The 26,340-nt window shown below is 29.6% G+C and overlaps 1 protein-coding gene and 1 pseudogene across 11 annotated transcripts; one reads left to right on the top strand and one right to left on the bottom strand.

Annotated features, from left to right (window-relative positions):
• Positions 1-26,261, bottom strand: LOC107173666 (uncharacterized). Of its 11 annotated transcripts, none has more exons than XR_016192481.1 (11): positions 25,979-26,260; positions 23,662-23,812; positions 23,437-23,575; positions 23,163-23,337; positions 21,735-21,846; positions 21,127-21,211; positions 20,877-21,059; positions 20,204-20,416; positions 19,988-20,136; positions 14,508-14,694; positions 1-384 (listed from the first exon to the last, which is right to left on the bottom strand). XR_016192481.1 is itself a non-coding variant. In XM_015524286.2 (10 exons), exons 1-10 carry the CDS (start codon positions 26,040-26,042, stop codon positions 14,568-14,570), a joined length of 1,395 nt encoding a protein of 464 aa, XP_015379772.1. In that variant the 5' UTR covers positions 26,043-26,260; the 3' UTR covers positions 14,087-14,567. The 11 variants fall into 11 exon arrangements, 5 of the variants coding, with proteins under 5 accessions (XP_015379772.1, XP_015379771.1, XP_015379773.1 ...); XR_016192477.1 differs by lacking the exon at positions 1-384 and adding an exon at positions 13,880-14,089 and having other exon boundaries at positions 14,166-14,694; XR_016192478.1 differs by lacking the exon at positions 1-384 and adding an exon at positions 13,880-14,089 and having other exon boundaries at positions 14,162-14,694.
• Positions 9,719-10,530, top strand: LOC149060664 (uncharacterized; annotated as a pseudogene).
• Positions 26,262-26,340: the final 79 nt, after the last annotated feature.

The raw sequence follows: 26,340 nt of genomic DNA on the forward strand, positions 1-26,340 counted from the left end.
TTTTTATACATATAAGTACATATATATTATATTAAAAATATGCTTAAAATGTTATGTATAAATTAATTAAAATAAGGTTTAAATGTTTTCAGTATTCTAAATTATTAATTAATGTTTATTATAGATAATATAATATAATACCTTAGGAACAAGTTATACAAAAAAATATAATAAAGCACATTATTTATGTAAAAAAAGTATATGAAGCTATAATTATTAGATATTTTTTTCGTTTAAGTAATTTTATCACATTTGTATACATTTTTTTACAGGCACAATTAAGTAAAAAGCTGGCTTTAGCTATTGCTGTAAGTGGATCTCCTTTGTCCATGATTGAACTGTAGATTGATTTTTTTAAACACATTAGACCATCTTTTAAGCTACCTAGTAGAAAAACTATATCTGTAGAGCATGTGGATAAACTTTATGAAGAAATGTAAAGCAGCATTACAAGTGATCTTCTTCAAGCTAATGATTTGCATCTCCAATTGGATGGGTGGACAAACATTACCAATGATGGTATAATTAACTTTGTGATTTCCAAATCTGAACCTTTGTTTGTTAAATTTTTGAATACTAAAGATAATTGTCACACTGCTGAATATTTGAAAGATAAAATTTGTGAAATAATTGAATTTTATGGAAAAGAAAATTTTTTTGTTATCATTGGAGACGATGCTGCAAATATGAAAAAGTAGAATGATTAAGAGCTAACCTGCTCTAAAAGAATTGCTTTAAGAGAATAAATTGATTTTTGGCACTAGTAAAATACATTATCGTAATACTGTAGACACCGCTTATTAGAAACATGGATAATTGAAACAAAATGTACCGGGACAGACCGGACATATATTAGAACATTGAAAGTAAATCACTGTTGAAGTTAGACACAATTCCTTGCTACATTTTATTTTGTTAGGTTATGTTTTTCTATGTTCTTATATGATGTATATTGTACCTACTGTTCTTAATGTAATTTTGTTCGTTACATTTTTTATTACGACTTACGGTTGTCTTATTATGTTTTTAATTAATTAAACTATTGAAGTGATTTAAAGGCGATATGTTTTCCTTATTTATTTATTTTATAATTCAATAAGTTATGGGCCCAGTCACCCTATTCTGGTTATTCGTTATATAAAATAAAATAAAAAGGAAACCACGTGGGTTCGTACGTGTTCGGTTGTTGTTAAAGTTGTTGCAAAGTTTCATATTTGAAATGGAAGAGGACAAATACAAAGTGCCGTTGTTCAATGGGAAGAATTTTTCGAATTGGAAATTTCGAATGGAAATATTACTTGAAGAACAGGAACTTTTGGATTTCGTCACGGAAGAACCAACAACAGATAAAGGTAAAAAGAGACAACTGAAATGTAAGTCTTTAATTATTCAGAGAATTGCTGATAGTCATTTGGAATACGTGAAAGACAAAAAGTCGGCAAAAGAAATTTGGGACACTTTAAAAGAAACTTTTGAAAAGAAAGGTGTTGCTGGTCGTCTTCATTTAATAAGAAAATTGTTGACTATGAAATATGATGAAAGAGATTCATTAGAATCACATTTTCTACTTTTTGAAAATCGTTTACGTGAGCTTCAAGGATCCGGACAGCAAATGGATAAATCATTTGTAATAAGCATGTTGTTGTTGACATTACCTCATTCATATGATAGCATAGTTATTGCATTGGAAACTATGAGTGATGATAAACAAACTTTAAATTTTGTTAAGAGTAAACTATTGGATATAGAACTTCAGCGCACAGATAATAACAAAAAGGTTAAGGAAATATCTGGAGCAGCTTTTTCTGGAAATGCAAATAAATATCCAAGTAAGAAACCAGTTTTTCAATTCAAATGCTACAACTGTGGGCGAATAGGTCATAAACGTTCTGATTGTCGTGTGAAGATACAAAAGCCTAAGACACAACAGAAAACGAGTAAGGCAAATCATACTCAGGAAATTAGTGTTGAAACAGAAGAAGTCGCCTTCCATACTCAAGTTGCAGCCAATAAGAATGGGAACTTTTCAACTTCAAATACAATATGTTGGTACTTGGACTCTGGAGCATCGGACCACATGGTGAATAGTAAGAAATATTTTACAGAGATTCAAGAATTGGAACAACCTATAAAGATTGCTGTGGCCAAACAAAAGGAAATGCTCTACGCCAGATACTCAGGTACAATTCATGTATTCTCTAATATTGAAAATAAATTTAGAAAAATTACTTTTAGAAATGTACTTTTTGTACCAGATGTGTTGCATAATTTATTCTCTGTAAGAAAGATTGAAGAGAAGGGAATGAAAGTAATTTTTTATAATGCTAAAGTTTTAATACAACAGAATGATAATTTAGTTGCCATGGGAGAAAGAAATGACAAAATGTATCAGATTAAATTTAATATGTATGAAACGTATGACTCAGCTAATGCTAATTTAGTTATCGAGGAAAATGCAAATTTATGGCATCAAAGGCTTGGTCATTTATGTAAATCAAATTTGTCTAGATTAATCAAAGAGAAAATGGTTGATGGAATTCACATTTCTACAAAAATTATAGATGAACTTCATGTTGTGTGTGAATCATGTGTAGGAGGTAAACAAACAAGACGTCCATTCAAGGAAAGGTTGCTTCAACGGTCAAGTCGCCCTTTGGAGCTTATACATACAGATGTTTGTGGTCCAATATCTCCTGCGACATGGGATAACAAACGGTACATTTTAACATTGATTGATGACTATACTCATTTCACAATGGTTTATCTTTTATCAAAAAGAAGTGAAGTATTAGAATGTGTTATGCAGTATGAGGCTTATGTAACATCAAAACATAACTATAAAATATCTCATATAAGATGTGATAATGGAGGAGAATATACTTCTAACGATTTTAAAGAATTTTGCGTTACTAAGGGTATACAGATTCAATACACCACGGTCTATACACCACAATTAAATGGAGTAGCTGAACGCATGAATAGAACCTTGTTAGAAAAAGCTCGCTGTGTAATACTACATTCAGGTGTTAAAAAGGAATTATGGGGAGAAGCAATTTTATCATCTACCTATGTAACAAACAGAAGTCCTTGTCGTTCATTACAATCTAACAAAACTCCAGCTGAGTTGTGGACAAATAAAAGGGTAAATCTATCTAAATTAAAAGTTTTTGGTTGTGAAGCGTTCGTTCACATTCCTGAAGAAAATAGAACAAAGTTAGATTCTAAAACAAAGAAATGTATTATGGTTGGTTACAACATAAATGGTTATAGACTTTGGAGTGAAGATGAAAATAAAATTGTTGTATCAAGAGATGTAATATTTAATGAACAAATTTTTCAAAAGCAAAGTATTGAAGATACACATATTATTGATGAAATTAAATGTTCAGATCAAGATGATGTAACCCAGGATATAGAGAAAACAACTGTGAATGAAGAAAAACCACCCAAAACTTCAAGAATAAGAAAAACACCAATATGGCATGAAGATTATGATTTTAGTGTTTTGGCACTGAATGCAGATACCTTTATTGATGATCTACCGCATGACTATAATTCAATTATAGGTCGACATGATGAAAAACTATGGTTAAAGGCAATTGATGAAGAACTTCAGTCATTAAATAAAAATGATACATGGGAATTAGTGCCACTACCTACCGGACGAAAACTTATAGATAATGTTATATTGTATAATTTTTATTACTAATTTTTAAGTTGTTACCCCTGCTGGGGAATTGTTATTAGGCGGGCCGCCGGCACTACAAGCAGTAGTCCGTCAACCGTTGCTCCAACGGTGACTCCTTATGTTTTATTGTTTTTATATATATTGTGTAGTTATTCAAGTTATTGAGACTAATAAAGTGGAAGTTTCTTAGTTGTTAGTATTTGTATCTTAGTTAATTATTATTTACAGTCCGTTTTAAGTGCGAATATTTGCAAACTCTAACATCAGAAGTGGGATAGACGCCGAAAAGGTCATCAAAACGAAGCTCGAAGTTAAAAAAAAAAAAAGAGAGATAGTGAGGTTATGTATGATCAATATTATTCTCACTAACGTGTTATCAGTTATCACTGTTGTTAAAAAAAATAATAATAAATACGCCGTATGTGAAAAACATTACCGGCACTCCGATTAGTGTATAGTGTTTTTCTTAAGTATTAATTACATATTTATACGTATTCGTACCGTTTTAGACGAATACGCCGCCGCGCAATACGTAGTACTCTCATACCCGTTCCGTGTAAATAAAGTCGTCGTGTTTTGTGTGCGTGTGTACAAAAACAAATCAAGTCACAATGGCTAATCAAGATCCAATTACATATGCGGGGATCCATGAACTCATGAGATTAGTTATGGATAAAAACAGCGAACGGGACAAGGTCTTAGTCGAATCAATGGCGAATCTGAATCTTGGACGACAGTTCAGTATGTTGCCCGATCTTAAACAAAATCTGAACAAATTTGATGGTGAGTCCAACGACGGTATGATAGCTGAAGAATGGTTGAATTCTATTGACGTCACGGCGAAATTACATTATTGGCCAGCAGAGTATAAACTAGAAGTAGCTCGTGCCAACTTGTCAGGTGCAGCGAAGAATTGGTATTTAGCTAATCAAACCTGCCTAAACGATTGGGAAAATTTGATAGTTTATTTAAAGAAACATTTACGTCACAAGTAGGCTTAGCAGAACGATGGAAACGTATGATGTCTAGAGTACAGATCAAAGGCGAAACCGTGTTTGCGTTTGTACACGATAAAATTAAACTGTGTCACGGCTTAGGTTTGTCACCAGCGGAAACTAAGAAAATGATATGCGTCGGATTACATTCGAAAGCATTATGTAACAACCTCTTAAGTAATCCACACACATCGATTCCATTACTGTTAGCAGACATCAGGGAATTCGAGGAAGTAATGAATAAAAGAAATAGTAGATTCCCAGCTTCAAAAACATCTTACATGAGTAAACCAAGTAATTTCAGTCATAATAAACCTAGCAAACATGAAGTACCCATAGATAAGCACGCTAGTACAATGGAGGCACCTACGGGTCGACGTTGCTACAACTGTAATGCTTTTGGACACATAAGCAGAGAATGCCCAAAACCTAAACGACCATTCAAGTGTACAGAATGCGGAGTCGAAGGGCATACTAAAAAGTATTGTAGACAATCAGATCAGAATACTCCAGCAGTAAGTTTTATTAATACTACAATCACTAAGTCTAAATACATTAAGCCTATCAGAATTAACGGATGTATGGAAATAACTTATGGACTGATAGACACTGGATGCGACATTTGCCTAATCAAATCGAGTGTAGCTAAGAAGTTTAATTTAAGTATAAACCCAACTAGCAAATTATTAACGGTGTATGGCAACACAAAGTCTAATGTAGTATGTGGCATTACTCATGCTAAGTTGAACATCGACTCAGTAACCGAAGAAATAGAACTGTGGGTGGTCAGTGATGAGGCGCAGGAAAATGATTTGATAGTGGGACGTTCATTTACTGACAAAGACAACGTAACATTTGTTAAAACTAGTAATGAAGTAATTTTTGATTATAATCTGATATTTCCATTTGCCAAGGAGGATTTTTGTGCCACTAAGTCAACAATTGCCCGCTCAAGTCATAAGCAGGTGCTTAAGAAGAACGAACTGGGTATCATTAAGGCGATGGTAGACTCTGAAGAAATGGAAGTATTAGTGGCCAACTATTCACCGAACGACAAGATTATAAATGAAGGGGAATGTGTTGGACGAATACAGAATATTAATAAGATACAGTGTCAAGAAAAGAACAACCACCAAATAGAGATAACCAATTCTATGGTAAATTGTGGTACAATGATCTCAGAGATAGAAAAGGTACAACTATTAGATTTAATCAATAAATATCGATGTTGTTTTGCGCTTAATATGGAAGAACTAGGCTGCACAGATGTATTGTCAATGGATATTGAGTATAACAATCAACCTGTAACAGCCAAACCATATAAAACATCACCGACGGAAAGAACAAAAATTGATTCCATAGTTAAAGAATGGAAACGGCTGGGTATTGTTACCGAAACAAACTCTAGTTATTCATCGCCAGTATTACTTGTCACTAAAAAGGGCGGAGAACCGAGGTTAGTGGTTGATTACCGTAAATTGAACCAGCAAACGGTTAAAAAGACCTTTCCAGTAGCTGATATTGATGATCTGTTGCAAGGGCTTACTGAAACAAAAATGTTTTGTGTCCTTGACCTCGCATCAGGATACTTACAGGTCCCGTTAACAGAAGAAACAAAACACAAATCGGCGTTCATTACACCAACAGAAACTGGTCAGTTCGAACGAATGATGTTCGGTCTAACAAACACACCGTTTGTATTCTCTAAATTGATGGCGAAGGTACTCGGACAGCTGAGAGAAAATACCGCAGTATGGTATCTCGATGACATGCTAATTCCAGCCGTGGACTTACCGGACATGTTAACCAAACTAGAAGATGTCTTAATAGCGTTGAAAGACTCTAAACTTACGCTTAAACTAACTAAGTGTCGATTTGCCAGCAACGAAGTTGATTTCCTGGGATTTACATTAAGTACACACGGACTGAAACCAGGAGACCGTAAGACCAGTGCAATCGAACGGTTCCCGACACCTTTAAACAAACATGATGTGAGACGATTTCTTGGACTAACTGGCTACTTTCGCAGGTTTGTTCCAAACTATGCAAAGACAGCACGACCATTAAGTGACTTATTGCAAAAAGACACTTCATTTACTTGGGGACCAAAACAAGAGATTGCTTTCAAGGAGTTGAGAACAGCGTTAGTCAGCGAACCAATACTCAAATTGTTTAATCCTAAAGACAGAACAGAACTACATTGTGATGCCAGCGCAGTGGGCTTAAGCGGCATGCTCCTGCAAAAAGGGCCAGATGGCAAAATGCATTTGGTATATGCAGTTTCGAAAAAGACGACAGCAACTGAAGCAATGTATCATTCGACAAAGCTAGAGCTGATGGCAGTCGTTTGGACTGTAAACAGGTTACGAAATTTATTGATAGGAATTAAGTTTACCATTGTTACAGATTGTCAAGCCACTATTCATTTGAATACCAAAAAGAGGCAGAATTCACAGATTGCCAGATGGGCTATCATGCTGAGCGAATACGAATACGAGATCAAGCACAGGCCAGGTGAGAAGATGTCACATGCAGACGCCACTAGTAGAGCTCCAACGGAAGAAGCTACAGACACCATGGACGAAGTGATAGAAAACTGTTTGGAAGTTTTGACAGTTAGGTCAGAACGCGATGAAGTGGCAGCCATGCTGAGCACAGTGACACCAGAGTGGCTGAATTGATATCTATTCTCAAAACACCAGCAACTAGTCGCACCAAACAACAAGCTGCACGAGTCCAACAATACTTATTGAAGGATAATTTATTGTATCGAGTGGTGAAGGAAGGAGACAATGTAAAGTACCTGTGGGGAGTACCGAGTAGTATGCGTAAGAGTATAGTAGTAAAATACCATGATTTATTGGGTCACTTTGCAGTTGATAGGACAGTGGCAAAAATTCAAGAAAGGTACTACTTCCCGAAGATGAGGAGATATGTTAGGTACCACATTAACTGTTGTCCTGAATGTCTATTAACCAAGTTACCTAGAGGGAAAAGACCAGGTGAATTGCATCCTATACTACCTGGTAACAGACCATTCGAAGTGGTGAACGTGGACCACACAGGTCCATTCGTACAGTCAACTAAAGGAAATAATCATGTACTAGTTATCATCGACAATTTGACAAAATTTGTGAAAGTATATGCAGTTAAGAACACAAGTACCAAGGCATTTCTTAGATGTTTTGAAATGTTTGTGTTAGACTTTGGGTTACCCAAGAAAATTATTAGTGATAGAGGTACTTGTTTTACGTCCAGAAGTTTCACTGAGTATTGCAGCTCCAATGGGATACAACATGCATTGATTTCTATTCGCCACCCCCAATCAAACGGACAAGTGGAGAGAGTAAATGCAGTTTTAGTTCCAACAATTCAAGTGAACATGTCAGAGGAACGAAACTGGGACAAGGTATTACACAAGGTTGAAAGTCAGCTCAATAACGCATACAACAAGACAATAGGGGATACCCCCATTTCATGCATTATTTGGTTACTATGCTTCAATTGAAGGAGGTGCTTTGTCAAGTATAACTGCCGAGGGTCAACAGTGGCAGGACATCCATCAAATTCAAATGGCAGTACGCGAAAGAATCAAGGAAGAACATGAGCAGTGGAAGTTGAGGTATAACTCAAAGCATTCTTCGGACATCAAATACAATGTAGGTGAAATTGTATACTTAAAAAGGGCACCACAACCAACAGGAGAGTCCACAAAACTACAGGACAAATTTAGAGGACCTATGGTGGTGACAAAAGTATATCCAACAGACAGTTACAGTATCGCATCATTATCTAACAAAGGAGATAAACACTATGCTACTACAGCACATGTGTCCAACCTCAAGTCATACCATTTACCCATATCTGAAGACTCAGAACAGGGAAACGACGATAAAGAAAGCGAACAAGCAGGGCAGTCTGAAACAGAGGAACCAGTGTCTACGACTACAAATCAACAGGTGGAGTCAGAATCAGAGTCTGAGGAAGAGATTCCAATGGGGCGGACCAAGCGTCAAACTCACAGACCCAAGTACCTGGATAATTACATATAAATAGGTAGAATAACTAAGTGAGGACACTTAGTATGCCAGGATGGTCGAATGTTATATTGTATAATTTTTATTACTAATTTTTAAGTTGTTACCCCTGCTGGGGAATTGTTATTAGGCGGGCCGCCGGCACTATAAGGAGTAGTCCGTCGACCGTCAACCGTCAACCGTTGCTCCAACGGTGACTCCTTATGTTTTATTGTTTTTATATATATTGTGTAGTTATTCAAGTTATTGAGACTAATAAAGTGGAAGTTTCTTAGTTTTTAGTATTTGTATCTTAGTTAATTATTATTTACAGTCCGTTTTAAGTGCGAATATTTGCAAACTCTAACAATAGTAAATGGGTTTTCAAAATTAAAAGGGACAATGAGGGAAACATCCTTAAATATAAGACTAGGTTGGTAGCAAGAGGTTTTCTTCAAAAACATGGAGTTGACTTTAATGACACATATGCTCCTGTTGCAAAGCTTACAACTGTCCGAGCTATACTAGCATTAATAAATGAAAAAACATTATGCGCTCATCAAATGGATGTTAAGACAGCATTTTTGAATGGGTACCTACATGAAGAAATCTACATGGCATTACCAGAAGGACTCAAAGACAATAAGGACACAAAATATGTATGTAAATTAAATAAATCTCTATATGGACTGAAACAGGCAAGTAAGTGCTGGAATGAAAGATTTCATACATATATTACTAAACTAGGTTTCCAAAGATCAGATAATGATTTTTGTTTATATATTAATACTCAATGTGATGAAGGTTTGAGTTATCTTATTCTATATGTTGATGATATATTAATTGTTAGTAAACACTTATATGAAGTTAATAATATTAAAGATAACCTTAAGAAGGAGTTTGATATGACTGATGGTGGTGAATTGAATTTTTTCCTTGGCATTCACATTAAAAGAAATCATGACACATTAGAAATTGATCAAATACAATATTTAAAAAATGTTTAAAAAAAATTCAACATGGAAGACAGTCACCCAATATCAACACCTATAGAACAAAAATTAAATCTAGCTTATGATAAAAATGATGAAATCTGTGACAAACCATATAAACAATTAATTGGTTGTTTAATGTATGCAATGCTTGGTACAAGACCAGACCTGTGTCATGCTGTTAGTTATTTTAGCAGATATCAATGTCATCCAACTGAACAACATTGGGTACATCTGAAACGTGTTCTAGGTTATATTAAAGGTAGTCTTAATCACAAACTTTGTTACAAGAAAAGCATAAATATGCCTCAAGTTTTGTCTGTATATGTTGATGCTGACTGGGGTAATGATATCAATGATCGCCGATCTACTACAGGATATCTGATTAAACTTTATGGTTGTACAATTTCATGGTGTTCTAGAAAACAACAAACGGTTGCAATATCGTCAACAGAGTCAGAGTACATGGCTGTGAGTGATGCGATATGTGAGGTACTATGGATAAGGAGTCTTATATCATTTTTAAACTTAAATGTTAGTGAACCTACATTAATTTATGAAGATAATCAAAGTTGCATTAAATTAGCATCAAACCCTGAATACCATAAACGCACTAAACATATTGATATAAAACATCACTACATTCGAGAAAAAGTTCAAGAAGGAACAGTGCTGTTAAAATATATTCATACAACAGATCAAGAAGCTGATATGCTGACGAAATCCCTACCTACAAATAAATTCAAGGATAATTTGTTAAAAATTGGATTACATGTTTAATTATTTCTATTGTTTGTATAATGTATATTGTTAATTTTTTTGTTTAATGCAGGAATTGAAGGGGAGTGTTGAAGTTAGACACAATTCCTTGCTACATTTTATTTTGTTAGGTTATGTTTTTCTATGTTCTTATATGATGTACATTGTACCATTGATTATAAATACTATAGATTGCTCACTGGCCGGTTTTTCGGTGGCGTACATTAAAACTCTCGATAGATGGCGATAAGAACAAACAATATTAATAAATTCGTATTTTATTCCAAATGCCGTAACCGCCGCGATTGTCGCGGTGCGGGTATAACTGGTTTTTATCGTCACTCGTCAGTCTCAGTCGTCATGACGTCGACGACTCCCGATCCCGAAGTCCGACTTCTAATAATAATCAAATAATCACTATTTTAAATTTTTATTTTGAATGATTTGGTCGTGTGCGCAGTGTCTACGGGCATCAATTTTTATTTTTGTTTTACGTTACCGATCGATGTTCACTGAAATGAGTGACCATTTATTTTGCTCTCCGCTGATCGTCATTACAATAATTATTTATATTATTAATTAATAATCAAACCTTCAACTATTGTCTATTAACATATTGGGAAAAGAAACTAATTTAGAGCGTTCTAATTTACTATTAATTATAAGAGCTGTTAGAAAATTAAGAAAGAGTAAACTAAAAAATATTGGAAAGATGGGACTTATCTATTCTTAGTTTATTTAGGTAGGTATTTTACTCAAATAAACAGTAACTAATATTCCAGTAATTATTTTATATACCTATAATACCTAGGTACAATTAGTAAATCATAAACCATTAAGAGTTTGAGTTAATGATATTGTTGCAATTTTTATTATTAAATTCGATGGAACTTTAAGTCCTTATGTTTGCTCAACAAAATCAAAAGTATTATTTTAATGGCTTTCGATTGATGAAAACATTTTTTGAAATATATTCACGTTTACAGAAATAATTATACAAACAATAATATGAAATTTACAACTACAAGGTTCAATTAATATACTGTATTTATAAACATTTATTTTTATTTATAACAGGTTAATTTTTAAGATTTCTTGTAAAATAACTAAAACTATCAAATGAATACGTACTTTATGCAGCACCAATCAATTACTTATTTTTAAAAATTTTTAATTTGTATGCATTTTGTAATTCTCTTTTTTTATGACGAATTCTTGTCAATGTTTGAACTTCAAATGCTAATAAAAAAAAATTGTGCCTATGTATTCTTATAATTTTTTAATCACAATAAGAATAACTTATGAGGAACTTTGTATTAAATTTTCAAGTATTTTGGTAGGGCCAAAAAAATTTTATCGACAATTCACAAAATTTTTTTAAGAAAAATTGAAAATTTCTGTGGTCTATAAATATCTCAAAAAAAGTCAAAATATTTTGAAAATTAAATCATGTAAAGAAAATGCCAATCTTAATAACTGGTAAAATTTTCAAGTATCTGTCACTTATACTTTTTGAATAATAACAAATATTTAAAATCGTTTCAGGATAAATCGTTATCGTTACGCTATTTCGTAAAAATTTAAAATTCAGATGCACTTAAAATTTTTCCTATAATGACGCTTCGAGTTTTGTCTATAGCTACTTGAAGAAAAACTTATGGAAGACTTAGTGTTGTATTTTAAATCCTTAGTTATAAACACAAAAATTTTTATGAATTTTCAACTTCAAAATTACTTGCGAATTTTCGCGTTTTCGACAGATTTCGTAAAAATTTAAAGTATAAACGCTTAAAAAAAAAAAATTGTGTCTAACGATTTTTAATTTTTTTTAGCTATAATAAGAACAACTCATAAGGAACCTTGTATTAAATTTTAAAGTTTTTTTTGGTCATCCAAAAATTTTTTACCGACACTTCAAAAAAAATTGCTCATAAAAATCGAAAATTTCAGTGGTCTATAAATATCTCAAAAAAAGTCAAAATTTTTTGAAAATTAAACTGTACATAGATAACACTAACATAAACATTTGGTAAAAATTTAAAGCGTTTACAGTGATTAGTTTTTGAATTACCATCATATAAAAAAATCGATTTGGTCTAAAACTGGTTTTGCGTAAAAACTCCCGTTTTTCCGTCATTTTTTTTTGTTTTTCTCGATTTTTTTGAAAACTGTTGGAAAATGTTTACTTTTCACCTCTATAATGCACCAAGGATATTCACTTTTACATCAGAAACCACCCCCAAAGTTTGAAATCGAAGCATTTTTTCGACTAGTGATGCTGTACACAGACACACATCATTGTAAAATCAATACATTCATCACTTCGTTCAGAATCTAAAATCAATAATAAATTATGATATACATACAAATAAATATAAATTTAATAAATTGGTTGATTTTTTAATCCTATTTTTTTCACATATTCTAAACGATTTATTTCGCCATCCTGGTATTTCTTCGTGAGATACCCTTAATTTATTGTTAGGAGGAGAGTTCATATAAATAAATGTTTCGCTTTATAATTTTAATAATACATCAATTACTATGGACGGAACAATGAGCAAAATAAAATTGATCTTTTAAATGTGGATGATATGATTCAGCTGCATTTAAAGTTCGTATAACCTCATTATCCGGAATTTCAGCCTAAATTTACACAGGTACCTAGGATTTTGGCGCTTTCGTACGATACGATTTTGGCGCTTTTGTACGATAAGACTTTATTTTGTCTTATCTAATTTTGGCGCTTATGTCTTCCATCGTAACAGATAAAACTGACTTTTAGAATAACTTTTGTTCTAATTAATATTTTTTTATTTTTTTTGTTGCCGGAATGGATTATCCACTTTTTTAATAAATTAGAATCCAACGGAAAGGTGTGAAATCGAGTTTTGGTATTTTTTTGCATATTATTGCAATTAAAATAAGAACACTTTCTTCTCGACATTTTGGCGTAATAAAAGAAACGTTACAGAACGTGTTAACAATCGCGATACAACCGTGAACCGACTGTCAAAGCGTCAATTGGAAATGAAAAACTACACACCATATTATCCATTATTGCATATGTGTGTGTGTGTGTGTGTGTGTGTGTGAGACATCGAGCCATTGACTAAATTATACACGAAACCAAAATAGATTTTGAACGATTATTAGTTATTAGGTACTTAATATTATATTTAGCATTTCGCACTCAGTTAGACGCTAGCGATTGCAGCGTTACCGTGCACAACTAACCACGCGTCCGCAGCGCAGCCTAACGATACCGTGCAAATAGCACGCCACCGAAAAACCGGCCAGTGAGCAATCTATAGTATTTATAATCAATGATTGTACCTACTGTTCTTAATGTAATTTAGTTCGTTACATTTTTTATTACGACTTACGGTTGTCTTATTATGTTTTTAATTAATTAAACTATTGAAGTGATTTAAAGGCGATATGTTTTCCTTATTTATTTATTTTATAATTCAATAATCACATTATTGAAAAATCGCATTGGTTATTTGAATCAATTGTGCAAAGGTCAGTTGACATATACACCGGTTATCCGTGTGATAACCAATTTTGAGCAGCATCATTCATATGAACAAATGGTCTTGGAGGTACTTGACACAAAAAACAAACTTTGATCAATAACTATTTGAAAAAATATAGTAAATATATACATTTGTACATACTTTTTTTAAATTATACAATATACATACATACATACATTTTTCACGTTTTTTTCCCATAGTACAAATCAAACCAATTGCTTATTAGAAACTATCAGTTAATTGACACATTTCATTTTGGTCCCAAAGTATTTCTAATAAACGGCTTCTACTGTATTAATAAAGTAGTCTAGGTAGTATTTGAAATACTAAATTTTATCTTATCTGACTTATGAATACAAAAAAATTATTCTAAAAAAATGATTCATAATTTACTATTAATAGTTGAACATTTGAAATATTACTATACCTAATATAATACGCTCTACATCACACATAACAAGTTTTATTAAAATTTAGATTATTCATAAAAATAATTTTAAAAATGACTTTTACTTAACTATTTAGATATAATATAATCAATAGCCAATTTATTTTACTTCTGTATATACTTCCAGTTTTCATAAGTCCAAAAAATTAGTGTTGGTCATATCGTGCCGTAGTTTACTTATATCATTTAAAAGTAATCTTAATTTTTCTTCGTCATGTTGCCGTTCTACTAATTGGTTAGTTAATATATTTTGAATACTGAAAACATTGAAATTAATAAGACAAAGTTTATTTTACGGATGTAGAAACTTAAATAAAATTATTTAAAAATGATTAGTTAATTAATTAGTTAATCAAGAATCTATGGCCAATACGCTTCCATAAACAACTCCAAATTCATGCTAACTCTCTCATAAAAGATCTTATCATTCTTACACTCCCATAAATCTTAATACCAGGCTAAAAGAAAGTAGTACCGTGGCCTTTTACAAAACATAAATATCTAACGCCTCTTAAAAAATATGAAATAAATATAATATGTATATAAAGGGTGATTTTGTTATCGAAGGACACTCATTATTTAAAAAAGTATTGGCTTTTTTCAAAATATTTTTTTACATAGTTTCCAGTTGTTGTTTTCATTAAAAATTTATATTTTTAAATATTTTTTATCCTTATCATTTTTTAGGTATTTTACTTTTTTGAATGACAACATAGAGTTTTAATTTCATATTCCAAAGCAGAATATTTTCTAAGTATTTTTATTCATAAAAATCGAATTTAGGACGAGTAGTTTATGAGTTATAAGTATTTAAAGTTTAGGTTGGCAGAGTGGAGTGTTACTGGGTTACCCCTCAAAATGTTTGTTCACTACTCCGCTTGTCTAAGCTTTAAATACTTATAACTCATAAACTATTCGTCCTAAATTAGATTTAGAAAAATATTCTTCTTTGGAATATGAAATTAAAACTCTGTTGTCATTCAAAAAAGTAAAAAACTTAAAAAATGATCAGGATAATAATATTTAAAATTTAATTTTTTTATAAAAACATTTGTTTTTAACAACTTGAAACTAAGTAAAAAAATGTTTTGAAAAAAGTCAATAATTTTTTTAATAATGAGTGTTCTTCAATAAAAAAAATCACCCTGTATATAAAAATAATTAAAAATGGACGCCTGTATAAATCTGGAATTTAAATACCTGGACCACACAATTCTGGACAATACAAATATGGATAGAACATATTTGGACTACACAAATCTGGAATGTACAAATCAGGAACTCCAAATTTAAAAACCTGGAATGTACAAATCTGGAATGTACGAATCAGGAATGTACAAATCAGGAACTCCAGATTTAAAAACCGGAATGTACAAATCTGGATTTTAAAAATTTTTAAAACTGAACTACACAAATCTGGAATGTACGAATCATGAATGTACAAATCAGGAACTCCAAATTTAAAAACCTGGATGTAAAAATCTGGATTTAACCCAAATTGTACAAATTGTACAATGAACTCAAATTTTCTCTTGTGAAGGTTTAGCATACTCAATTTTGGATTTCGGTTTCAACTGTTTCAAGCCAATAGGCTAATTTATTACCACATTTTTGTTTCTAATCATATCTGAACTACACATTATAGGTAATTGACAACGAAAGTGGTTTTTATACAAAATATGTACTTACGCCCAAATAAAAAAAATCATTTCATTTTTATCCCCTTTATACCCTTTGGTGTTTGATTTTAAAAAAAGCGGTGAAAGACGTTTCATTATTTGTATTACAAAACGTGTATACCAAAATTAAAAAATATTGGTAGTAAAGCCTTTTTTGATTTATCCACATAACTCTTTTTAACCCCCTTGGGGGTTGAATGTTTCAAAATCCGTTCTTTGAGGATATTTTCTACCTACACACTACCATATACCTATCAAACTTCAGCTTATAGGGCAAGTAGTTCTCAAGATTTCATATTTAATCGAAATATTTTGCCCCTTTTTACCACTTTTAACCATTTTAAACCCACCTAAGATTCAAATTTTTGGGAAAATCCAAGTTTAAAAAAAATCCTACCATGAAATAACGTTTTCTTTCCCTTTTAATCCCCCTCACCAAGAAAAAAATATCAGTGAAGTAGGTAATGAAGAAGCATGTTAAATCAACGAAAAATCGATGTGATTTTGATGGCTGTAACCCGATTGAGCACAGTTTCCCTTTTTCACTACCCAATTGTGGGTTGACAATGCGAAATGTACTTTTTGCGTTCTACATATTTTTCAGAGGAGGTCATTTTCTACTGTGCATTCAATAATTGAGATTGTATTAGACTGTATTCAAAAGTATTTTAACATGTATTTTTTTTTACTTAAATACAGCTTATCACATTTTTAATTGGATCAAAACGTACTATTTGCACCAAATAGTACATTTTGCTTTAACACAAATAGTATGTTTTGATCAAATTTTTTACAAAACGTTCTATTTACATAAATTAAATTTTATAATGTATAATATTTAATATCATTTTAAGTTAAAAAGTTAAAATACTTTGACACAACTAAGTTTAATATTATACTTCACTAATATTTGTCCAATTAAATGTCTTTAAATTAAGGAATAATAATATAATACACAAGAAACTGGTAGTATCTATTAATTATATAGGTGAAAGGAATACAATATGTTAGGTATAATATTTATTAATATAAAACTTGTTAATAGCTATATAATAATTAGTAATTATTTTTATGTCATTAGTACATCATTCATACTATTAATATTCCAGATATTATATACAAAAAATATCTATAAATTAATAGGTTAGAAAACAATAATAATTGTAGAGGCATAAACACTACCTTATTTCTAATTTCTAGCAATATTAACAATTTTGCTGCTCTGCCAATTAGGTCATTTATAAAATAACTAAAGCTTGTAGGTAATGTATATAATTATTATAATTTATACTTTAACTAGTTATTTTATACATTCCCTGGCATCACATCGTTAATGTGTCAAATTGTAAATAACAAAATATCATAATAAATAAATATAGTTCTAATATTTTCAACAATTTAATATAACATATTAAATCAGATTAGAACCCACCTACACATTATAATCACAAGAGTGTTAAAACAACTACTATACTCTCGATCCCAGTTCACAGTAAGTTCAGAAAATTTGTTAGCTGTAGAAACTGTTCCAAATGAAAGTGATGCATTAAGATCTGCGGCAACTGCGCAGTCACTGGAAACTGTTCAGGGTTTTTTTAAGTGCACTAGTAGTGTAATAATTACATAATGTATTTTATACGGATGTTGAATTGAAATTGTATAGAATAACTAGATATTCTATGAAATAAATAGTTAAAGTAAAATGTTCATGTATTATTTCATACTCTAACTAACATTCGTAGGTAATTCATGAAGTACCTAGTTATTTCATTAAATATCGGAATTCAACACTTTAGCTGTAACATAAATGTATATACATATCTATATTATATAATTATCTAAGATTATTACCACAGAATTAAAAACCTAACCGTCCTAACCTAAATATTATCATAGTATAGATGTGTCTTGTGTGTATTTATGTAAACATGCATTATTAATTATTACTATGGGAGATGACCCTTGTAGCTCTAAAAAATCTTGAAAATCACTAAAGCAAAATAGAATTAAAAATATAAATTTTGAAATGAATATTTATGAAAAAAAAAAAATTACAATAAGTATTGAATTATTTTAATTTATGGGATTCAGACCCTTCTACAAATTAATGTTTCAACTTCAAAAACTTAATTGACAAAAAATTTAGTTTCAAATTTTAAAGGATTAACACACATTTTCACCTTGGAAGTTGAATTGAATAATAAGGTGTTTTTAATATTACTTTGGTTCATTGGTTGTATAAATAAACAAATAAAAATGTTGATGAAACAATAAATTATTTTGAATATGCATCAAAAAGTACAAAATGGAAGACATATGACATAAAAACTAAAATAACTCTAAATATGCGTTTATATGCAAATAAAATTTCAAAACTATAGCTTCGTGGAAACATGAAACAAATTTGTTTTGTACAACAGTATTTTTATGACTGCTGTGCACAGTGCACAAAAAAAATGCAAATGCTACAAGTACTCTGCTCTATTTATTACATATTATAACAATAATGTAATATATATTGTCTGTAATTAGAATATTTCCGAAGTACCTTTGAAAGAATTTAAGTACCATTAAATTATTTTACTTGTGAAATTTGGAGTTCCTAATTTTTACATTCCAGATTTGTGTAGTTCAGTTTTAAAAATTTTTAAAATCCAGATTTGTACGTTCCAGATTTGTACATTCCAGGTTTTTAAATCTGGAGTTCCTGATTTGTACATTCCTGATTCGTACATTCCAGATTTGTACATTCCCGGTTTTTAAATTTGGAGTTCCTGATTTGTACATTCTAGATTTGTGCATCCGAATATATTCTATCCATATTTGTATTGTCCAGAATTGTGTGGTCCAGATATTTAAATTCCAGATTTATACGCGCCCCCTTAAAAATTAATCACGAACCAACACTCACTAATGGGTGATTACTTTAATCATATATTTTATGTTAAACATTACTCTTATAATGTAAACTCTTATTGTGTAATTTTTATGGATTTTATATCTCCAATAAATAAATATATATATATATATATATATATGTTACCGTCATTGTCGGTAATTCCGGCAATAACGGTAATGCCGGTGCATACCAGTCATTGTAGGCAATTGGTGTATATTTCCGTAATTGACTGGTAAGTTTAGTCAATGTTATATTATTGTCATTTATCGTTATTTTCCAAGGTGGTTATCGATTAGTTAACTTATTAGCTGTTGTCACCGATGTTCAAGATGGCTTGTACAAATTATGTAAGTGGTTAAATTTAAAAATGAGAAAATTATAAGAAAAAATTAATTTTTTATTGATACAATGTTAGGTACAGAAAATGGTTTCTTAAAGCACAGATACACGAGAACAGAAATCGTACCATGTGACGAAAACTTTCTCGATTTGAAGGAGACTACAAATTCAGCAAAAGAAAAGGAAATTACTTTCCGAGAGGCTGCCGGACATAACAGTATTGCTGGGACTCAGGGATATGAAAGGTGTTATTGTAAAACAAAATGCCAAAATAATCGATGTGTTTGTCGAGCAGCTAAAAAATTATGTAATTCAAAAGGCCATAGTAGTTTATCTTGTGAAAATAAATAAAATATATTTAGATAATAATAATAATCATGGTTATGTTGATTTAAATTATATAAATAAATAATATATTACCCAAATTAACTATCGATTGTAGGCATTTTATATATTGCCTAGCCATTGTCAGTATTGCCTTAACTAATTAGCCATTGCTAATATTGACTAGTCATTACTGATAATGGCTTATTTCCGACATTGACGGTAACATAAATATAACAACTGAATATATCAAAAACTTTTTTTCTCAAATATGTATTCAATAATAAATCATAAGTATTAAGTATTTACTTTTGTTTATTGTTGAGTAAATGATCATCAGTTTTAGTTCCATGAAATTTTGTGTACAATTGATTTATTTTTCTCACAGATGTTATCCATCGTTCTTTGAAGAACATACAAGACTTATTAGCGTCTTCAAGTTTACCCTCTAAAATTGACTAAATATGATAATAATTAATTATTATTTATGTAAACATAAAATATGTTTAAATTTAAATAACATACAATTTTATTTTCTAATTCTTGTACATGCAAACCACAACTGTTATCATATTTTAGTTTTTCATTTTCTTTTCTTAGTAAAATATTCAATTTTTCTAACCCATGCAGTTTTTTTTCCAATTCAAAAATATTTTTACTTAGCTCATTATGTGTTTGTGCATTGGAAGACATTAATCCAATATATTTATTATCCATACTATTTTTTTGACATGCTAACTAAAAAATTACAATATATAATAGAATTATTAATAGTAATAATTAGGGTTAGGATGTTTATAATCTTAAAACTCAAAAAATGCATTAAAATACGCCAGAAAATAACAAAATCTGCACTTAAATCAATAATATATAACACTAATAAATATGTTGATTTTTTTAGAATAACTATATTAATGTGAAAAAATAGATTTAGAATTTATAGTCAACTTTTTTTAAATTTTTTTTTTTATCAAATTATGCAAAATGTGAAATTTATTTTATAAATATGAACTAATTCCTAAAAACTTTTAAATAAGCAAAATACAATAAATTTATTGTATCTGATTTCATGTCATAGAAAACTAATTTAAAACTTGGTCTGCAATGTGTGCAACTAAGAAAAAAATATGAAAAATCATAAACATCTTAACCTTAATAATATTTTCAACAGGGGAAAAATTACTATGAATGATCATACTTCTAGTTCTTTAGCTGTTACAATTGCATCTCTTTCTTTTAACTTATCAGACATTTCGTCTAATTCCTTAGCTAATGCTTTACATTTTGACATAGCAAAGGTAAGTTCCTCTTCAATGAGTTTTCTATCATTCAACCATTTATTATTAAATTCTTTTAACAGTTGTTCCTCTTTCAATTTCATCTGTGTAAGTGTAATAAAAATTGTTTGTAATTTAAATATGATTATTAACATTAATAAAAAAAATAACCTTTTCATTAAATAATAACATTTGTTTGTCTTTCCAATCTTCTAATTCTCCAATCGATTGTTGAAAATCAAAATTTAATTCATTTCTAAATCAAAATATAATTTGTATCTACATGCTTTTCATATAGAATATAACAGTGGCGAATTCTCTAGGCATGCTTAGAAATAAAAACGTCTATACTTATCCATGTTCATCTTTATTGTAACATTTAATGAAAAAGCATTAAGCATGCAATAAATCTATGCGCAAGTTATATAACCCTTTTTTATCACTATGAGATACCAGTTATTTTGAAATTAAGTGACGAGTATATGACAATTTTTTTTTTTTTATTGTGCTATTTTTAAATATTTTTTAATAGTATTTGGTACAATTATAAGTATATTATTTTAAATACATAAATAATATTATAGTTATCATATAAGCTAAATAAGTTATAAGTGACTTGATTTCTAAATCTTTTATAAGGAGATACTTTTCTGATAATGGTGAAATTATTATAACTAAATTATTTTAATAAATGAGCATGCCCATCAATGGAATCAGCATTCGCCACTGGAGTATAATTTAAATAATATAAAATCCTATTTATTTTTGTCAAAACTTACTGGTGTTCATGTTTTTCTGGTGAAATATCAATTTGTTCTAACATAACATTATTAACATCAGGAATTGGTGAATCTACTTCAATATTTTCTTCAAAATGTTTGTTGTCTTCTACTGAAATAAAAATATTGTTATAAATATGACAATCATAGAGGATTACAATACCTAATTCTGAAAAAATCAATTAAGTTTATTTTGTTCATTCTATATAACATGTGTTGTACATTTAGATAATAGTTTTTAAGGCTCTTGCAAACCATGTAAATTTTTCTTCAAAAAACCAAATGACTGACAAAAGTTAAAGTACTTATAGCGGATTAATTTAAAAAATATTATGACTTTTGACGTGGTAAAGAAATTAAATTTGCATTGGTCTGAGCTTTTTTTTTAAATACTTTCAAATAGATTTTTTAAAAAGATTTTAATGCTCCCTCCAAGAATTTGCAAAAATTAAAAAAGTCTTCAAATTAATGCAAAATAATCATATTTATGCATTTCAAACATCTTTAAATTTCTAAATTAAACCTGTGAAAGTACTTTTTGTTAGGTGTGATATTATTTTACGTCCAAAAATTGGTTTTGAATATTTTGATTTAATGACAAAATTACATGTACATTGAGATGAGTAACAAAGTGAAAATATGAGGCCAGTGATGGTTGGAGGACGTACAACATACACATATCTAAAATTAACTAATAAAATAAAATGAAAAAATACAACATGGCTCTATAGTTAAAACAAAACCTTACGACTTTCCACCATAGTTCTCTAAGCTATGTAAATATAAATATGGATTATCCCTGAATAAAAAAGAAAACACGAATCCAAAATCCAACTATCTATAAAGACTTTTTAACAGACATCCTGGAAACACACTGAAATTGTAAAACCTTTTACAATGATGTATCAAAAACATAAAAATGGGTTGTCATTGCGATTTTGCACTCCAATTCAATAATTAGATATTAACAGCCAGATGAATGTTCCATATACTCCGCCAAAGCAATAGCTGTACTCAAAACAATATAATTCAATAAAAAAAAAAAATTACAAACAATGTAATACTCACACACTCTCTGAGAACATCCAAGAACCTAGATAACAAAATTAAGCCAACAGACATTGCTAAATGCATTCAAGAAGAAACTATAAATTTAAAACACAGAGACATAAACATCGCCTTCATTTGGATTCCAGGTTACACAGAGAAAGGAATGAAATGGACAGACGAATCTGCAAAAGAAGCTGTACAACCAGATAGTCAAATAAAGTTCTCAGAGCTCATCTTGTGGGGTTACGCTAACAGTAAAAAATATCTTGACAAAATGCCATCGATATATCAATGATTTAAGTAGTAGCATTAAAATTAAAGATATATACTAAAAATGTATGTTAATAATTAGTAAGTAGTGATTGTTTAATACTTTACTTTTTTTCAAACAAGTTTCATCATTTTTATTCTTATTATTTATCAACTTTGAGTAATTAATTTTTTTAGGTGATTTTCCAATAGCTTTATCATTTAAATCTTCAATTCTTAATGATAAATTAAGATCATAACAACAGTTTTTTGATCCTATTAATTTGTATGATACATTTTCGATCTAAAATTTAATTTTAAACTCTTGATTTATGAATAATAGTTAATACATTATTAAATGATATATGCTAATTCATTGAAATGAGAAATCAGTATTACTTACACGATCATTCGATGTTGGATTAATAGTTTGTGCACCTTTCACTTTTAATAAAAGGTAACCAAGCTTTTCATTTGAACTAAGTTTGTCTATTGGAATACGGAAGCATTCAACTTTTATAGATGCATTAGACATTTTTAACCTTGGGCAACATAAAATAATATTAATAAACCATTATAAAAAAATAAGAAGTATTTTTTAGAAATAAATACAATTTTTAATTTTTACTTCCTTAATGTGGCATTATCCATGTACCATATAATATCTGAGGAAAACTTCAATTCATTTTTATTGACTGGAATTATAGCTGTTTCTAATGTTTGGTTCATTAATGTTGCATAAATTACAATTGATCCTTTGACCAAACCAAATCCATAGGCTAAAATATAAATCTATGATTATAAATTGTATAATGAACATGAATAATTTACATTAATATTAATAATTTTAACATAATATGGTGAGAGTATAAAATTTTATAGTTATATTCATTACTATGAATAATTTACTAAATTTATTAGAAGCGAATCTCTTCTTATCAAACCATTGTGTTCTATTAATTTGTGAAAATATGATTTATTTATTTATTTTGTGGTATTCAAAGCAAATTATTTTATTTTATTCAAAATCTCAATAAATGTATGATGAATAAAGAATTATAACAAATTAAATACCTATCATATTGAATTTAGTAATAAACTAATAACTTTAGATACTTCAGACTTCTGAATTTGACTATTTTCATTTCTATGTAGTATGTAATATTTATATGAGTTATTACAACTAACGCGATAAAGGGATTAGTTACTTAGACTTTATTTTTACACATCACTCATTGAGTTTATTGTGGCAAGCAGCATGATATCAGAATTTATTTTATGTTATGACAAGAGTCTGGACTTATATTCTGATAAACATTTTAAATATGATGTTTATAATTTTATATGCTGCGAAATTTTAGAAATATTTGCTAAATATTTTAGAATATCCTAAAAAAAAAATATTATTAAATGCCTTGTCAATATTAGTATAGAGTAGTTAAGTTGCCTCAATAACTATCATTTTATTATATTCACACCCCTTTTATACAATTGGCTTGTAATTTTTGCTTTGCATAGATACATTTTATCTCGCATTTTATGTTCAAAATGAATTAATAATAAATATTTATTACAAATTCTAATAGTTTCTAAGATGGATAGGTATTCTAATAAATACTTGGAAGCTGATACAAATACAAAAATGCTGGTTATTTTTATTACTGTAGTCAAAAATATGGGAAAAATAACGTCCTAGAGCAGAGGTTCCGAACCTTTTTTGGGTCAAGTGACAAATTTTAACAAACAAGGATTTGACAATTTTCCACATACCTAAAGTTTGTTAACAGTTTATAGAACACAATAAATATAGTGACATAATATAGTAATATAATCAATTTTACTTATAGGAATATTATAACTTTTAAATTGTTTTTAATTTAATTGAAGTTTTTAGAAGTAAAATGTTAAAAATAGCATAATTTTACTCTGTTTTAATTTTTGTGTGCCATTGAAATTTGACAAACGTGCCACTTTAAATGCGTGTGTGGGTTCGTCACCCTTGTCCTAGGAAGTAATTATTTTAGGCCACATTTAGGGGAGACATTGGCTACAACTACCCCAGGCAACCTAAATTTTGTGGTAGGAAATTTGTTCATTTATGAATTATTAAAACTTTCAAAAATTGAAGTTATTTTAATGACAGTATAATATAATATAATAGGTATATAATATTATTCTGATCAAAATTTAATTTACTATGCAACAATGTATTTATATTTTTGTGTTTGTGATATGAACAAAATAAAAACAACGTTGCACAGTAAATGTTCTCATATTTATAGAGTGAATATTTTGTTTCTTAGTCATTAATTGTCTTCTTGATTCTTTCTGGCTTAAAACAGTTCCTTTATGGAATGTTCAATATTTGTAAAACGAAGACAACACATGCTGGTATAACATCATCTTAATATTATTTTATTCACACTGCTGATTATTTATTTTATATTATTTTAATGATGACCAGCAAAAGGTTTAGAGTGGATATCAAAACAGTAAACTAACTTTACTAAAAGACAAATAACAAATTAGGTATATTGTAAATAAACATACCTATAATAAAAAAAAATATATATATTAATTTGCATAGTTTAGATGCCTATGTAGTTTTATTGAATCAATTTTTATTTTGATATTAATATAATCTATAGACAATGATGTACCTTAAATATGTAAAAAAAAACAACTTATATGATGAATTAAAAGAAGGATTTGCCTCAAATAGCATCTTTACAGATTGGGAGAGGGTTCATAAATTATTAATCAATATTTTTTTTTTTTAAAGCACAAATTAGTGTAAAACAAATATTATATATTTTCTTTTATTCTTTACAAAGGTGCCAATTTATTTCAGCGTGGAGTCGCAAAATGTCTAATTGTGGCAAGTCTACGGTATCCAAAACTATCTTAGGACTAAATATTCTATTTCCAAAATTATATGTTCTAACCTGAGTTTACATGTAAAATAATCTTTTTATTCACGGAATCCAATCCTTGAAGTTGATTTGCCATAATTCTGTTTCAGAATGTTTTTGTTTTAAACAGTCAAATTATTTTAAGCATTTTCTGTTAACTAAAAATGGCAGAAATACAAAACTATTTTTCTTCAATAGAAAAATAAACCACGGTTTTCGGACTCTGTTGAAGGGTGTCAATGGTGAGTCGGACCTAGGACGCTCGAACGACGGTTATAAAGCATATTAAATTATTAAGCTTATAAAATTCAGATAGATAAGATTACTTTTTACTTATCACTTATCCATCCCGTTGTTTATTCAAATATTTATTATCTCATCATATTATCATATTT

Source organism: Diuraphis noxia, unplaced genomic scaffold (genome assembly GCF_037042655.1).
Source record: "Diuraphis noxia isolate RWA-SAM2 unplaced genomic scaffold, SU_Dnox_SAM2 contig0001, whole genome shotgun sequence".
Taxonomy (NCBI): domain Eukaryota; kingdom Metazoa; phylum Arthropoda; class Insecta; order Hemiptera; family Aphididae; genus Diuraphis; species Diuraphis noxia.

Excerpts from the sequence above, each read along its gene's own strand:
- LOC107173666 (XM_015524285.2), bottom strand. The coding sequence starts at position 26,042 with ATGGCAAATCAACTTCAAGGATTGGATTCCGTGAATAAAAAGATTATT. Across the intron at positions 23,813-25,978 it reads TATTTTACATGTAAACTCAG|CCTATGGATTTGGTTTGGTC; the intron begins GTTAGAACATAT and ends TTTATATTTTAG. Across the intron at positions 23,338-23,436 it reads ATCCAACATCGAATGATCGT|ATCGAAAATGTATCATACAA; the intron begins GTAAGTAATACT and ends ATTAAATTTTAG.